Source organism: Aquarana catesbeiana, linkage group LG04 (assembly GCF_042186555.1).
Source record: "Aquarana catesbeiana isolate 2022-GZ linkage group LG04, ASM4218655v1, whole genome shotgun sequence".
In the NCBI taxonomy this organism is placed as follows: domain Eukaryota; kingdom Metazoa; phylum Chordata; class Amphibia; order Anura; family Ranidae; genus Aquarana; species Aquarana catesbeiana.
The window spans coordinates 5986762-6003831 of NC_133327.1; the positions used below are offsets into that span (position 1 = coordinate 5986762).

The 17070-nt window shown below is 43.1% G+C and overlaps 1 protein-coding gene across 1 annotated transcript in view; it reads left to right on the forward strand.

The window, feature by feature from the left end:
• Positions 1 to 4673: 4673 nt before the first annotated feature.
• Positions 4674 to 17070, forward strand: part of LOC141141108 (vomeronasal type-2 receptor 26-like) — a 71414-nt gene continuing 59017 nt past the window's right edge. The window contains exon 1 of the mRNA XM_073628817.1: positions 4674 to 4891. Within this exon, the coding sequence (XP_073484918.1) occupies positions 4674 to 4891 (218 nt within the window). The remainder of the gene's footprint in view (positions 4892 to 17070) is intronic.

Below are 17070 nucleotides of genomic sequence, written 5' to 3' on the forward strand. Positions count from 1 at the left end.
CCCTACCCAACGAACCCCCCCAAAAAAGATGTTGTGTCTACAGTAAGTGTGGATATAGGCGTGACACCCGCTATTATTGTCCCTCCTGTCCTGACAATCCTGGTCTTTGCATTGGTGAATGTTTTGAACGCTACCATTCACTAGTTGAGTATTAGCGTAGGGTACAGCATTGCACAGACTAGGCACACTTTCACAGGGTCTCCCAAGATGCCATCGCATTTTGAGAGACCTGAACCTGGAACCGGTTACAGTTATAAAAGTTAGTTACAAAAAAAAGTGTAAAAAAAAATAAATATATAAAATAAAAAAAAATAGTTGTCGTTTTATTGTTCTCTCTCTATTCTCTCTCTATTATTCTGCTCTTTTTTACTGTATTCTATTGTGCAACATTTTATTGTTATTATGTTTTATCATGTTTGCTTTTCAGGTATGCAATTTTTTGTACTTTAGCGTTTACTGTGTTTTATTGTTAACCATTTTTTTGTCTTCAGGTACGCCATTCACGACTTTGAGTGGTTATACCAGGATGATGCCTGTAGGTTTATGTATCATCTTGGTATCATTCTTTTCAGCCAGTGGTCGGCTTTCATGTAAAAGCAATCCTAGTGGCTAATTAGCCTCTAGACTGCTTTTACAAGCAGTGGGAGGGAATGCCCCCCCCACCATCTTCCGTGTTTTTCTCTGGCTCTCCTGTCTCAACAGGAAACCTGAGAATGCAGCCGGTGATTCGGCCAGCTGACCATAGAGCTGATCAGAGACCAGAGTGGCTCCAAACATCTCTATGGCCTAAGAAACCGGAAGCTACGAGCATTTCATGACTTAGATTTTGCCGGATGTAAACAGCTCCATTGGGAAATTGGGAAAACATTTTATCACACCGATCTTGGTGTGGTAAGATGCTTTGAGGGCAGAGGAGAGATTTAGGGTCTAATAGACCCCAATTTTTTCAAAAAAGAGTACCTGTCCCTACCTATTGCTATCATAGGGGATATTTACATTCCCTGAGATAACAATAAAAATGATTTAAAAAAAAAATGAAAGGAACAGTTTAAAAACAAGATAAAAAAAAATAATAAAAAAAAAAAATTAAAAAAGCACCCTGTCCCCCCCTGCTCTCGTGAAAAGGCGAACGCAAGCGTCGGTCTGGCGTCAAATGTAAACAGCAATTGCACCGTGCATGTGAGGTGTCACCGCGAACGTCAGATCGAGGGCAGTAATTTTAGCAGTAGACCTCCTCTGTAAATCTAAAGTGGTAACCTGTAAAGGCTTTTAAAAGCTTTTAAAAATGTATTTAGTTTGTCGCCACTGCACGTTTGTGCGCAATTTTAAAGCATGTCATGTTTGGTATCCATGTACTCGGCCTAAGATCATATTTTTTATTTCATCAAGCATTTGGGCAATATAGTGTGTTTTTAGTGCATTAAAATTTTAAAAAGTGTGCTTTTTCCCCAAAAAATGCGTTTGAAAAATCGCTGCGCAAATGCTGTGTGAAAAAAATGAAACACCCACCATTTTAAAAATATATAATGTTTGGGGGTTCAAAGTAATTTTCTTGCAAAAAAAAAAATTTTTTTCATGTAAACAAAAAGTGTCAGAAAGGGCTTTGTCTTCAAGTGGTTAGAAGAGTGGGTGATGTGTGACATAAGCTTCTAAATGTTGTGCATAAAATGCCAGGACAGTTCAAACCCCCCCCCAAATGACCCCATTTTGGAAAGTAGACACCCCAAGCTATTTGCTGAGAGTCATGTCGAGTCCATGGAATTTTTTTTATTGTGACACAAGTTGCGGGAAAGACAATTTTTTTTTTTTTTTTTTTGCACAAAGTTGTCACTAAATGATATATTGTTTAAACATGCCATGGGAATATGTGAAATTACACCCCAAAATACATTCTGTTGCTTCTCCTGAGTATGGGGATACCACATGTGGGAGACTTTTTGGGAGCCTAGCCGCGTACAGGACCCCGAAAACCAAGCACCGCCTTCAGGCTTTCTAAGGGCGTAAATTTTGATTTCACTCTTTACTGCCTATCACAGTTTTGGAGGCCATGGAATGCCCAGGTGGCACAAAACCCCCTCAAATGACCCCCTTTTGGAAAGTAGACACCCCAAGCTATTTGCTGAGAGGTATAGTGAGTATTTTGCAGACCTCACTTTTTGTCACAAAGTTTTGAAAATTGAATTGTCTTTCTTCATTTTCAAAAACAAATGAGAGCTGCAAAATACTCACCATGCCTCTCATCAAATAGCTTGGAGTGTCTACTTTCCAAAATGGGGTCATTTGGGGGGGGGGGGGGGTTTGTGCCACCTGGGCATTCCATGGCCTCGGAAACTGTGATAGGCAGTGAAGAGTGAAATCAAAAATTTACACCCTTAGAAATCCTGAAGGCGGTGATTGGTTAAATCCGGGGCTTAAGTCGTTAAAGGAGTTTGTCATTTTTATTATTTCACTTCAAGAATCGGTAAATCACTGCTCTTTTAAAAATTATCTTTTTTTACAAACTTATTTTTTAATGATACATGTCCCCAGGGCAATATCTGGACCCCATACCCTTTGCATGCCCAATAACTTGCATATAAGCCTTCAAAATGGGCGCTTTAAATTTTTCCAGTTTGGGTCCCACAGACTTCAGTGGGGTTTGTTGTTTGGCTCCGAACTGTGGCGACCGGGGGGTCGTTCGGCCCATCTCTAATCAATAGGCAAGAGGCTACCTAGCAATCCCTTCCAAAAGACCCTGTCCTGGTTGGGTCTGTCACATTGGGTCTGTCACATTGAGGTCCCTCTACACTTTCCACTTCATCGTTAGACCTCCCAACTGGGCTTCTTCTGGCTCTGAAAGCGCTGACAAAATTGTAGAACCATTAACAATACCGTTTTCCTGATGAGAAACTCTCCAGGTCACATTGAGGCACCTTCCAGTGTCAGGAGAGGATGGTCAGATAATACATGGGCTGCTGGTGGCCCTAGAGAGATTAAAGTGGTTGTAAAGCCTTACATATACCCAGTGAAGGGACTGGCCTCAGGTAATACACAGAGATTAAACAAATTAAACAAATCATCCTACATAAGTTGTACCTGTTTATCTGAAGTCTTCTTTCCTCTACATCCATTCAACTTCCAGAATTTATAAGCTTGTCTGAGCTGTTAAAAAAAGGGGAAAGAGAACTGAAATTACATTCAGTAAGGAGAGCTTTGAGAACTGATTGAGGGGACGAGGTACACCCCCCTCCACACAGCTCACAGGAGCAGAGCTGAGGCTGTCAAACTGCTGAAGCTCCCTCCTCTGTCACCTTTTATTTCCTGGTGTCATGAAAACTTGTCAGAAGTAACTCATCCTGATAGCAAAGGAACTAAGCAGCAGTTAGAAATCGCATTTAGAGTGCTTTCACACTTTAAGTGCCAGCCGCTAGAGCTAAAGCTCCGCTCACTTTAGCACTGTTTAAGCGGCGCTGTTTTTGCACTGCTTTTCGGCCGCTAGCAAGGTGCTTTTAACCCCATTTTGCTCTGTTTTCAAAGCACTTTTCATTCCAATGGGCAGGGCGTTTTGGGAGCGCTAAATACAGTGCTCCCAACCCATCCCAAAGATGCTGTTTGCAGGACTTTTCAGAACGTCTCGCAAGTGCACCACCCGAGTGTAAAAAGTCACACTGGAATGAATGGGAGGCGGTTTTCAGGCGCTTAGCAGAGGCTATTTCCAGTGCTAAAGAGCCTGAAAACTGCCCTAGTGTGAAAGGGGTCTAAGTGCTTTGGATAGAGATAAATACACACTATAGAGGGATATGCTTTGCTCATATGTCATGTCTGAGGTTTACAACCACTTTAAGCCATGACTCCTGGGCTGCTGTGTGTGTATACTGGGCCAGTATTCTAAGTTGACCCAGTCTTCACCCCAAAATGGAAACATTTATCAATACATTTCAATTTTCAGCATCCTCAGATCTATCAGATACAAATAAATAGGTCCATTGTATACAGTTATTATTTATTGCTAATATGATGCTTGTAAAAAAAAAGAAACCCCTTTGTCTGGCCCAACTAACTGCTTCGACCAGCATCTTGGCATTCCTGCCCATCAAGCATATTTTGTTGTTTCTGTTTTCATTTCAGTTTTCATTTCTTTTTGCTGCCCGTTCCATATATCCCCTTGGCAATATGCAAAATCCATAGGAAAACATTTCTGAATGCCATTTTATCAGTATGTTCAGGTCAAAAGAAGGAAGATTCAGAATTCACAAGAATAATTTTTTTTTTTTTTACACCTACCACATACTGTATATCTGTAAATCTCTGACTTTTCAACTTTTAATTTTAAAACATGAATCCATCAAAAATAATATTGCAGTTTTTAGCTTTGTTTTGCAGAATGCCAGTCAGACATGACATTTTTAAAGTGACATTATTTCAGGAAGAACATAAATCTGTCTACAGTACAAACACTGAAATGTAAATGTAGATTTTATTGTCTGCAATCACTCTATAATGTATATAAAGAGGGTCTGACTGGCTGTTTGTTATCACTGTCACCCACACATCACCTTTCCGGTGCTGTGTTATGTTGTCTGACCCTGAGCTCTACAGACTACTCCTCATATCATGCCTTATATTGGGGTGTTTGATGTTATTATCTGCGGGTATCCTATCTCCAGCTCCATCCTCCTGTCATCCCCTCTACAATGTTGCTCTTTGTCTTCCTCCTGTGTGTAGGACTTTGTAGACTGGAGATCCAGAGACCTTCCTCGGCCTGTCATCTGGATCTTGTTAGCGCTTTTGATGATTATGAATATGTGCAGGACGGAGACATCATCATTGGAGGGGTTTTCACTGTGAACCATTTTATGACAGAATTGGTGACAAGAGGAGAACATGTTAAAACTATGATGTTATGTCTAAGGTAAGCGGCATTGGCATTCTATTAAATTATTATATTATGCATCAGACAGAGTTAAGTGTACAGGGTGCAGCTCCAGAAAAGTCACAATTCTTCATATCACCCGTATTTTGATCTGCAAGAGTCTTCACAATATGATAGAGAATAAGACTAAATTCTGGAGGGAAGGTTTAACACAGGGCCAGATCTAGCCTGTCTGATGTAGGGAGTCAGTAAAAAAAAATTTCAGGGGGGCAGAGGATTTGGAATTCAGCAGGGAAAGGTACAGGGGGTCAGAGGATAAGATCATCAGTTTGTAGGACAGTGTACTGGGGCTATTAGATTTTAGGACAGCATACAGGGTTCATCTGGGCAGTGTACAGTGGGTCAGCAAGGAATTAGTAAAGGAGTATACTGGGAATCAGTAGGGCAGAGGACAGGGGTCATCACTGGCAAGGCAGAGGACAGGGGTCATAGTTGGCAGGGCAAAGTACAGGGGTCAACACTGGCAGGTCAGAGAACAGGGGTTACTGCTGGCAGGGCAAAGGACAGGGGTCTGTGATGTGAGTTATTCCTGCGCTACCGTGGGGGAGAGATCCAAATAGAACAGCTGCATGCACCGAATGGGGTCAAACAAAACCCATACTCCAATCACATCGCAATCAAATGGTGCCAAAATAATAAGTCTATCAAATGAATCTGAAAAGTCCTGAAAGTGTGCACAGGTAAAAAAACTGGAGAATATATAAAGAGTTCGGTGATAATATTTCTTCTTAGAGTAAATAAAGCAGTCCAATGTGCAAATAGTAAAGTGGGGTGCCGGAAGAAAGAGGGTGTGTATCCTCTTCGTGCACAAATCACACAGAAGTGAGCAGTGGCCCCTTACCTTGCGGTAATGGGAAAACCACAAAAAAAGTAAATGCTGATGGGGGTTGCCTCTCCTTGGGATTCCTGGACCAGAGTAGGTACTTGCTCTGTCTTGGTACCTCAGTGTAGGTGGAAAAGGTAATGAAAGAACGAAGGGGTACCAGATAGTGAAGTATTTCCAACAAAGATGAGTTTTATTAAAGTCATAGGGATGTACTCACATTAAACAGTAAAGCACAACATCTATCTCCTACGAGCGGCGAGCTCGTCAACCTCTGTCAGTGTAGAATGCCTATCCCGTCCCTACGCGTGACGTCACCAATCTTTATATATTCTTCAGTTTTTTCACCTGTGCACACTTTTAGGACTTTTCAGATTCATTTGATAGACTTATTATTTTGGCACCATTTGATTGCGATGTGATTGGAGTGTGTATGTCACACACCGCCTTGCACTGTTTATGTGATTTTGCATGTTTTCACAGGAAGTTTTATTTATTGCTGTGTTTTGCACATCCATTTATTTGCACCTTATGTCCAGGACTGCACACATTGCTCAGTACTATTTTATGATTATTTGCACAGGAAGTTTTATTTATTGCTGTTTTTTGCATATTTATTGCTGTATATTGCACATCTATGCATCTGCACTGTACGTCTAGGTCTGCACACTAGTGTACATTATTATCATGTGATCGTCTGCAGATAGTATTTTATTTATTGCTGAGTTTTGCACATTATTTTGTTCGTACTGTCCTTTAGGGCTTTAGATATTGCACACCCACTTGTGACTGTCCTTTATTAATACTAGTTTTTTATGATCTTATACTACACCGTAGTGTACACATACCCTGCTGCTGACAGCTCTCATTCCCCACTTGGCTGCAACATTTACCTTGTACTGCTACCTGTAGCAGGATTTTCTCACTTCACCAGAATGGCGCAGCACCAACCTCCATCCTTTCCAAAGGACAGGGGTCATCCCTGGCAGTGCAGAGGACAGGGGTCACCTCTTGAATGAGAGAGAACAGGGGTCACAACTGGCAGGAGAGAGGACAGGGGTCACCGCTGGCAGGAGAGAGGACAGGGGTCACTACTGGCCAGGCATGTACTGGCCATCGGGACTACCGGGAGTTTCCCGGTGGGCTGATGGCTCAGTGGGCCGGTCATGTGCAGTTCTGGAGCCGCTCCTCTCTGACAGTGAGTGATCGCGATTTCTTGCCTGTCAGGAGCAGCAGCTTCCATCACTTTCTGGAGAGAGCATTAGGCTTTCTGCTCCCTCCAGCCTGCAGGGGGAGATAGACAGCCGGCAGACTTTCCTTTCTCTCTCCCCTTATCACTTGTTATTACATGACTGGAGAGAGGAACGAGAAGCTGCCTTCAAAACTGTAAGTACATGTGGGAGGGGGAGGAGAGGGAGGACACTCTGAAGTGAAGGTGGCTGCTGATGGGGACTCTCTGATGTGAAGGGGGCTTCTGATGGGGACTCTGATGTAAGGGGGACGCTGTTGGGGACACTCAAAATTAAAGTGGGCCGGTCATGATGAAGTCCAGGGCCAAATTTTTGTCCCAGTCCAGCCCTGCTACTGGCAGTAGAGAGGCCAGTGAAAGAAAATCGATGAAAGGAAAAAGATGACAGGGGTCACCTTCGGAAGGGCAGAGGACAGAGATCACCACTGGCAGGATAGAAGACAGGGGTCATAACTAGAAGGCGGGAGGACAGGATTCACCGTTGGAAGGATAGAAGACAAGAGTCCCTGCTGGAAGGAGAGAGGACTGATATCACTGCTGGATAGAGAGAAGACAGGACTCATTGCTGAAAGAAAACAACCCAAGTGGCAAATTTGCGCTTACTCAAAAAGTATTAAGCCGCTAACACAGCACAAGAATAATTGCCCAATATCCAAATATAAAACCAAACGTGTAGCGCTAAAAGGAAGAATAAGGCACCTTCAAACTGGTAAGGTGAAGAGCCAGTGCCCTATATACAGTTTAACTGGAACATGGTTAAATGTCTCACATTAAAACATTAATATGGATACAAAATACAAAAAAAGGAAGTCTGTGAGTGAGAAACTGAATGGGTCACCGCTTATGAGTGATGTGTGAACCACCTTCACCGGCATAAGGCCATAAAGTCTTTGGAATGGTAATGAACAGCTGTTTTTTTAAAAAACATACAAGTCCAAGTTGGATAATGTATGGATGGATCAGTTCTAAAACGTCACACCACAGTGTCTTCACAAACGTGCAAATCACTCAGACGGTAAAGATGGAGGCTTACCGGAGGGTTTGAACCCAAGACAGTATATACTGTAAGGGTCAAACCAGCTTTTATTGCACACTGGCAATGGTGGGGAGACCTTGACAGCCAGAAGGGATCACAGGGGGTTCATGAAGGTGTGTCTTCTCCAGACGTAACAAAGAAACTCCCCGCATATGGCTCATAAAGGATATAAAAAAGGCCACATAGTGTGATACCGTAGAAACCGTATTTTATTAAAAAAAGGAAATACACTTACATGATTTAGATGATAAAAAGCGCTTGTATATAAAAGAAGGCGGCAGTGGAGTCCTTCCGACGCATTTCGTCTGAATAGACTTCGTCCTGGGGTACCCTCCACTGCAGCCTGACTCCCTAATATAGGTACTGTAATCCTCTTGAAGTGATTCCAGCCCATTTGATTCAGTAAATTGGCACTTCCGGGTTGCCCAAGATGGCAGGCCCGCGTGCGTTCCAAGCCTCCCTTTAGTAGGTATGCTGTGCGTTCCACCCCCCAGTATTATAGCCTAGTGATCCCCGTATATGTAACTTTAAAGCAGTTTCTATTTGCAAGACGTATTAAAAGTAATGTTGATATGGGAAACCTCTAGTATTTGTGGTTTTTAATGTCTTAGTCCGTTTCACGATGTGTACCGAGACACATCCCGGCAGATCTCGCGATACGACGCTGTACCGTCATGACGCGAGAGCGGAAGTGCACTGATGTGAATCTCGGAGTTTGCGTTCCATCAGTGGTTGGCCGGAAACTCTCGATGCGGCAAATCCCGGCAGATCTCGCGACATGACGCTGTGACGTCACGACGCGAGAGCGGAAATGCACTTCCGTAGATCTCCGAGTTTGCGTTCCAAGATCTCAGGGTTTGCGTTCCAACAGTGGTTGGCCGGAAATTCTCAATGTGACACCAAATCTAAAATACCCCAGTGCCGGACGGCATGTGCTCCAGTTTCAATGTAGCAACTGGAAACATGCGTTCCACCAAGTGTCATACAGAGAGTAAAAACAACTTAGCACACTCAGATATATACCGACATGGTTATTCATAAGAGAAACACCTGTTGATATAACGGTTGATTACTCATGGGCCTAGACTTTGTAGTTATAATTAAAAGAGTAACACTACATGTAAGGCCGAGACCAATGCTCGGTCCAGATGGTTATGAAAATTGATGCCCAACCCAAATGCGTTTCCATGTGTATAAATATATGATCTATACATCCCAAAAAAAGGATTTATATAGACAACCTGATCAAACCTGGCAGTGTATAAAGTCTATGATAGCAAAAAGATGCATGTGTGTAGAACCCATAAAACGAAATTGATGAAGGGAATTAAATGAACTGGATTCACCTGTGTCTACATAATTCACATCTATATCATCTATAATTGCCATCCAATGCAGAACATAAACAAAAATCAGTTCATATAGATACACCAGTGAACCATAAATTATATCCAATAAACTGTTCACCTTATGATTCGTCTAAAAAGGCATTAACATCTATCTCTACGTTAAGCCCTAGAGGGTAAAAAGTCTGTAACTCATATGCCCAAAACATTTCCAGGCGGGATACTCCCCTTGTTTTCGCACCCCCTCTCCAAGGTGGTGTGTATTTGTCAATAATGACAAACTGTGATCCATCTGGATTTCCGCCATGGAATTCTTTGTAATGTCTCGGGACCGTGTGTTTGGGGTCTCTTCTTTTAATTAGGGCGATATGTTCACCCACCCTAATAGAGAATGTCCTGGTGGTACGGCCTATATATTGTTTCTGACAGGGGCAGATAATGAGATACACTACAAATTTCGTACTGTAAGTGCAGAATGGTTTTATAGTGTATCTCCTTCCCGTAGTTGTGGAAGTAAACTCTGTCACTTTACGTGTTCTAACAGCATTATGTTGACATACTACACATTTCCTGCAAGGAAAAAAGCCGGTCCAATCATGAAAGAAGGAGGGGCGGGTGGGGGGGGTTTATAATGTTAGGGGCTATCCGACCTTTTAATGATGGTGCGCCTCTAAAGATAACATTGGCTTCTTCTGGGATAAGAGGTCCCAGAATGTTGTCTTGCTTGAGGACGCCCCAGTGCTTTCTCATAATATTTTTGATTTGTCTGTGTTGTGTTGAAAAGGCCGTCAGCATGGCCCACCTAAATTTCCCGTCAGGTTCTCTCATAGGTTTAACTTCCAATAGGGATTTCCTATCTGTGTTGATAGTTCTTTGAATTTCTTGATCTAGGCCATCAGTATCATACCCCTTATCTATGAATCTAGATTTTAAAATCTTGGCCTGCTCAAGAAATACCTCAATATCCGTACAGTTCCGTCGGAGTCTCAAAAACTGGCTCCGAGGGACCGCATTAAGCCATGAGACATGATGACAACTATCAACGGGAATGAACCCGTTGCGGTCTGTAGGTTTAAAATATGTGCTGAATCTAAATTGCTTATTTATTATCTCTATCTGTAAATCCAAAAAATGGATTTTCGTTTCGCTAGCTTCATAAGACAGAGATATACCTCTATCGTTTGAATTCAAATTCACGAAGAACTCCTCGAGTGTTTCCATGGTCCCATTCCATAGGAGAAGGATGTCGTCTATGTACTTAGTCCACAGAACCAGAGAACTGGTTTCGTGGACATAGACGACATCCTCCTCCCACTTAGCCATGAATAGGTTCGCGAGACTCGGTGCGAATTTCGCCCCCATAGCAACTCCACGTTGTTGGAGATAGAAATTGTGGTTAAACCAAAAGTAATTATGTTTGGCTGCGAACTCTAGTAACTCCACAAGATAATCACACTGAAAAGACGCCAGGGAATGTTCCTGGGCCAAAAAATGTTTAACAGCGTCAATGCCCTTATCATGTGGTATACGTGTGTACAGTGACGCCACGTCGGCAGTGGCCATGATGAAGCCATCCTGTACAGTGACGTTTTCAAGGAGTCTAATTGTGGAACTGGTGTCTTTCAGATATGAGGGTGTTTTCTTCACTAGGGGCTGTAGGAAAAAATCTATATATTTGCCTACTCTGGCTGTAATGGAATTGATACCGCTTACAATTGGCCTGCCAGGGGGGCAAACAGGATCCTTATGGACTTTCGGCAGGTAGTAGATAGTGGGGATTCGGGGTGCTGAAGGAATCAGAAAGTCCTTTTCTCTTTTGTTCAAGATATTCAATTCATAGCCCTTTGAAACAAGCTGGTGTAGTTTTTGTTTGTATTTATGTGTGGGATTATTAGGTAATATTTGGTAGGTACCCGATTCGTTCAGAATGCGATGCATTTCTGTTTCATATTGGCTTTTGTCCAAAATGACTATTCCCCCACCCTTGTCCGCTGGGCGAACTACCAGATCCTTACGTGCGCATAAAGACTCCAAACCCCCTTTTAACAGTGGAGGATGGTAAGTGCGTTTCATTGGTAATCTGGCTAAATCCCGTAAAACAAGGTCCCTAAAGATTTTTACAGCAGGCGCTGTGGGAACCGGGGGAGAAAAAAGAGAGGGATTGGATAAACCGGAATGAACAGTTCCTGACGTGGCTGCCGGGTAGTCAGTACGAACCGGATTAGATACCAAATACCTCTGTATATTAACCTTACGTATGTATTTGTGAACATCCATGAATGTATGGAACTTATCCAGTTTTTTAGGGGGGGCATATTTAAGACCCTTGTCTAATATGAATAGTTCTGCTTCCGTGAGGGTTTGTGAGCTTAAATTGTAGACACCTTGGCCTCTTACACTCTTTGTCTTTTTTCTTCTTTGTACTCTCCTCCCCCCTCTGCACCCTCTCTTTGATCTGGGCCTCTTTTTCTCGAGTGTGAAGCCTCGCGAAAAACCTGGTTCCCATATGCGTACGGATTGTGTATGTACAGGGTTTGATCATAATCATCTCTTCTACGTTCGGGACTGTAGACCTCCCTAAGAGGTGAATATCTGTTATAGGTGCGTATAGGAGAGGAATAACGATGATAGGACTCCCCTCTGTGCTGAGAATCTGGACCTGTTCTATATTCTCTAGGAGAGGGGTGATATGGAACGTGTTGTGAGTGGGTGTCTGGATGGTAACTCCTATTATGAGAATTACCCCTACCCCCCCTTTTCCCTCTAGAGTTGTTTTTACCCCTATGGGGAGTCTGAGGACTGTAATGTTGTACCCGTTGTTGGGATACATGAGATACTAGGTCGCGTTTGATACCACCTCTCTGGGAACCCCGGCCACGGGAATGAACACCCGTAGATTGAGAGTCTTTACCGTCTTTACCGTCTGAGTGATTTGCACGTTTGTGAAGACACTGTGGTGTGACGTTTTAGAACTGATCCATCCATACATTATCCAACTTGGACTTGTATGTTTTTTAAAAAACCAGCTGTTCATTACCATTCCAAAGACTTTATGGCCTTATGCCGGTGAAGGTGGTTCACACATCACTCATAAGCTGTGACCCATTCTGTTTCTCACTCACGGACTTCCTTTTTTTGTATTTTGTATCCATATTAATGTTTTAATGTGAGACATTTAACCATGTTCCAGTTAAACTGTATATAGGACACTGGCTCTTCACCTTACCAGTTTGAAGGTGCCTTATTCTTCCTTTTAGCGCTACACGTTTGGTTTTATATTTGCTCATCGCTGAAAGGATAGAGGACAAGGGTGACTGCTGACAGGGTACTCAGAATAGCTCCCATCCCTGCACTGTACATACACAGCTTGAGCACAGGCAGCAAGATCTCCTCCTCGGCTCTTCCCCCACACAGCACACAGCTGAAATCCAAATTCTCTTTCACACAGCTATGATCTGCACTGTGTTTAGCTGGTGACTATATTGCACTTCTGACATGTGAAATTCCCTGGTCAGAATGGAAGCACGACTGTAGTATCCAGCTACACACACTACTGCAGATTGTAGCTGTGTGAAAGAGAATTGTATTTCAGCTATGTGTTGTGTGGAGAAGAGCTGAGGAGGAGATCTTACTGCCGGTGCTAAGGCTGTGAATGTATAGTGTAGGGATGGGAGATGGCCAAGCACAGCAACAGGTGTGGAGGGGGTTGTAAATGGAAAGATTTGGGGAGGCGCAATTGAAATCTGGAGAGGGGGGTGCAGCCCACCCCAGCACCCCCCTAGATCAGGCCATGGTTTACAATCATATACTTCATTGAAAACAAGTAGAGATGAGCAAATCTGCTATGGTTCAGGTCATGTCTTTGTCCGCGGTATTTTGGCCTATCTTTTACCGCAATCAATCACTGCACTTTATAATTCAACTGTGTATTTTATTGCTAATTATATGAATAAAATTGTTTTTATTTTGTAAAATATCCAACATTATTCTGTTGCTAATAGTAACGTCTTTTTTAACCCCGCCTCTAATGGGCTTATTTCCCCTCCCTTCCTCCCCTTTAAGTAGTGTTTATGTGCCAATGGCTACTGCTACAGCACCCTAATGGGTATAGGGTATAGTACCGGTCATTAGACTTTCCTGACCAGGTACAGGTGACCACTCACGTACTTCATTCCCTTTCCCCCTTTCTCCCCTTTTGTTGTGATATGGTTCAGGTCAGCATCCAACCCTATGAAAGTTCACAGTGGTGGATCTTGACACAAAGTTCAAGCCAAAGCTAATAGGCAAGCTATTATTAAAATAAGAGCATGGGGACATTGGCACTACTATAGGGGGACATTGAACAAAGCAACAACATTTTTTAAACATAGTACAGGAGGTAGAGGGTCTTCTTAAAGCAACTTTGAGGGTGATATGGTAAAAACACCAATCCTTTAACCACTTGCTGACCGCCATGAGTATATACTGTATACGTCATGTCAGCAAGTGGCTATAAAACTGTCACGTTTACCCCTAGGTTTACCCCGCAGGTGGTCAGACACTATAGCTAGCTTCTGTGTTCTTCACCTATGACAGCACACTTTCCCATAAGGCAATCAGGCCTACCAGTACTCAGTTGCTCCCAGGACTTATACACAATGCTATAGTGCCTGGCCACCATGTCAGGGCATATGTGAACTGAGCAAAGCAAACAGGTACATGCAAATGCCAGAGTGGTTCAATGACAGTCCAGGTACAAGGCAGGCAGAGTTCAAAGAATAGTCGATATCTAATCTGCGGTCATTGACAAGGGAATCCAAACAGAAGAGAAGGACAGACAAACAGGCAGCTTGGTTCAAGGCTTGGCTGCCTGGAATCAGGAGTGGTCTCCACCCAGGGACTGGCCACATTAATCACCTTGCAGGTGGACAGAGAGACAAGAAGAATGCCACAGTCAAAATCAAGATACTGGAACGAGAAGCAGGAGCGCTAGATGCTCCTGACAACAAGAAGTTGCAAGCCACGAGCTATGTGTTTTTACAGCCGACAATCAACTATTCAGTAAACATATTCCAATCAGTTTTACAGCCACCCGATCACTTTGCTGAAATGCGATAGGTTGTCGCTCCTGCTGCCTGCAGTGTTTGCTGGACTTCCCGATTCCTTCAGGTAGCCTGGACTATGGTAAACGGACAGGATAGCTAAATATCCATTCCCCAATCTCCTCTGCGACTAATGTACAGTAGACATGGGCCGAACGACCCCCCAGTTCGCAAAAGTTCAGAATTGAATAACAAACCCATACTGGAAAAATCAAAAGTGCCCATTTTGAAGGATTATATGCAAGTAATTGGGCATACAATGGTTACAGGGGTACGGTTACTGCCCTGGGCTCCCCTGAAAAAAAAGTTAGTAAAAAACATAATTTTTAAATGAGCAGTGATTTACTGATGCTTAAAGTGAAACCATAAAAATGAGATATAACGATAAAAATGAAAAATTCCTTTAACTATAGTGCCTGGGGGGTCCCCTTAGTCTGCCTGCAAAGTGGCGCATCTGTGCCGTGTTTAGAAGCTGCTGCAGCAATAATGGGGTCCTGCTCTTTGGATCATCATCTGTGTTAGATGTTTAAGGCAATGAACATTATGCTGTCCTATGTATATTATGTTATGTACCCTAAGCTAAATATTTTTTTAGTATGTACACCAGTGTTCCTTTTATGCATGTTGGTTTTTGACTACATTATCAAATAAAATGTTGTATTTGTTTTTTATATATAAGTTTCCACCTATTTTTTACGTTTTGGCTGATCTAATCCCATTATATGTTTTTTCTTTTCTTTGCATCTACCTATTACGGATAATGGCCCATTCTACTTCAACCATACCCCTCCCCCTCCCCCCTATCTATGCTGCAGCAATGACGACATTTTTAAAGCCAAAAAAATGAAATTTTTCCTGCAAGCTTTCTTTATTTTGTAAACAACGACTTGGGGAGCCAGTCTGTATGATGAGGCCACAATTTAGTGCACTCAGAACAAGATTAGAGATTTTTTGGATAAATTCTGGTGTTTCTTTCACAAACTTTGGATAGCAGTAACAGGTGTGGAAAAATTGGGCTTTGCGTGCTGGTGGTCCCTTCACACTGTAACCCTATAAAGGTACTCTTGAGGAAAGCAACAATTGACCTTTTTGTCAAAAAGGAAGTGATATGCCCCAGCCAAACAGTGGCGAAGAAATTGGTCTTTGGGTGTCGGTGGTGCCTTCACACTATAACCCTCTAGAGGTACTCTTGATGAAAGCAAGAATTGGCTTTTCTGTGAAAAAATTAACCAGGTCAAACAGGTGTCAAACAGGTGCAGAATAATTGGTCCTTGGGTGTTAATTGTGCCCATGAAACCTACACCAAAAAAAATTTTCCAGATGAAATCAACACCCACAAAGCTAGGCAGCCTAATCCAGGACTGATTCATTTGGATAAATGTCAGTTGTCAACGGAGTTTGTAGACAGACGCACACTTTTATCTGTCAAAAAACCTCTGGCAGCACTATATGCCCATTCAGAAAATACACTGCATACAGGGCAGCCCAGCAGCTCAATTGCATACTGGGCAAGCTCTGGCCAGTGGTCTATTCTCATGACCCAGTAACTCAGTGGATTGTCAACAGGAAAGCTCTCCATGTCTGTTTTTGCCCCTAGATAATCTCCCACCATATGATGCAGACGCTGTGGATGGGATGTGGAAGCTGACAGCCCTGGGTGCTGAGGACTAAAAAAAATTTGAAATGCATCACTGAGGCAGCCCCCTTCTCCACTGCACCTCTCTTGACTAACAGAAGCCTCAAAACTACATTTTCCATGAAACTGTAACTGACCAGAGTCTGGAAAGGCATTACATAAACTCCTTTTTAAGGTGTCCTCAAGAGATTTCATCTTCTGCCCCCCCCGTGGGTACAGGATGAGTTCAGAGACTTTCCCCTTGTAATGGTGGTCAAGGAGGGTTGCCAACCAATAGTGATCCTTCTCCTTGATACCACATATTCTTGGGTCCTTTCGCAGGCTTCAAAGAATGAGGGAGCCCATGCACCGCAAATTTACAGAGGCATGAGAAGCAGACTCCTCTGGGTCACTAAGAATCACAGTATCTGGAACTGCCTCCTTCCAGCCACGTACTACTCCCAAGGGTTCTGGGGATGGAAAACCATCTGTTAAGGGTTGATGTATGTCTTACTTTGCTTCAATGCCTCCAAAACTGCCAGAATCCTCCTCCTCCCTCTCCTCTTGTATGTTCTGTGGCGTCACAAGAATAGTATCTGCATAAAGCTGGCCTTGAGAGAAAAGGAAGTCCTCTTCCTCCCGCTGCTCTGCCTTGAGGGCCCTGTCCATAATGTCATACAGAGTCTGCTCCAGCAGGAACACAACAGGGATTGTGTCACTGGTGCATGCATTGTCACGGCTCGCTATACTTGTCGCTTCCTCAATTGGTGGCAGTATAGTATATGCATAACAGCAGTAATTGGCATGGAAAAAAAATGAGCCAGCTTGAACCTGTCTTTGTGCAACACTCACACAAGTACTTGTTGTCAGCCCTCTGCTGCATGTGCAGCCACTGCAGCATTGCCAATGTCGAGTTCCACCTGGTGGGCATGTCACAAATCAGGCGGTTTATGGGCAGGTGGAATTCCCACTGAATTTCAGCCAAACGAGCACTGGCTGTGTATGACC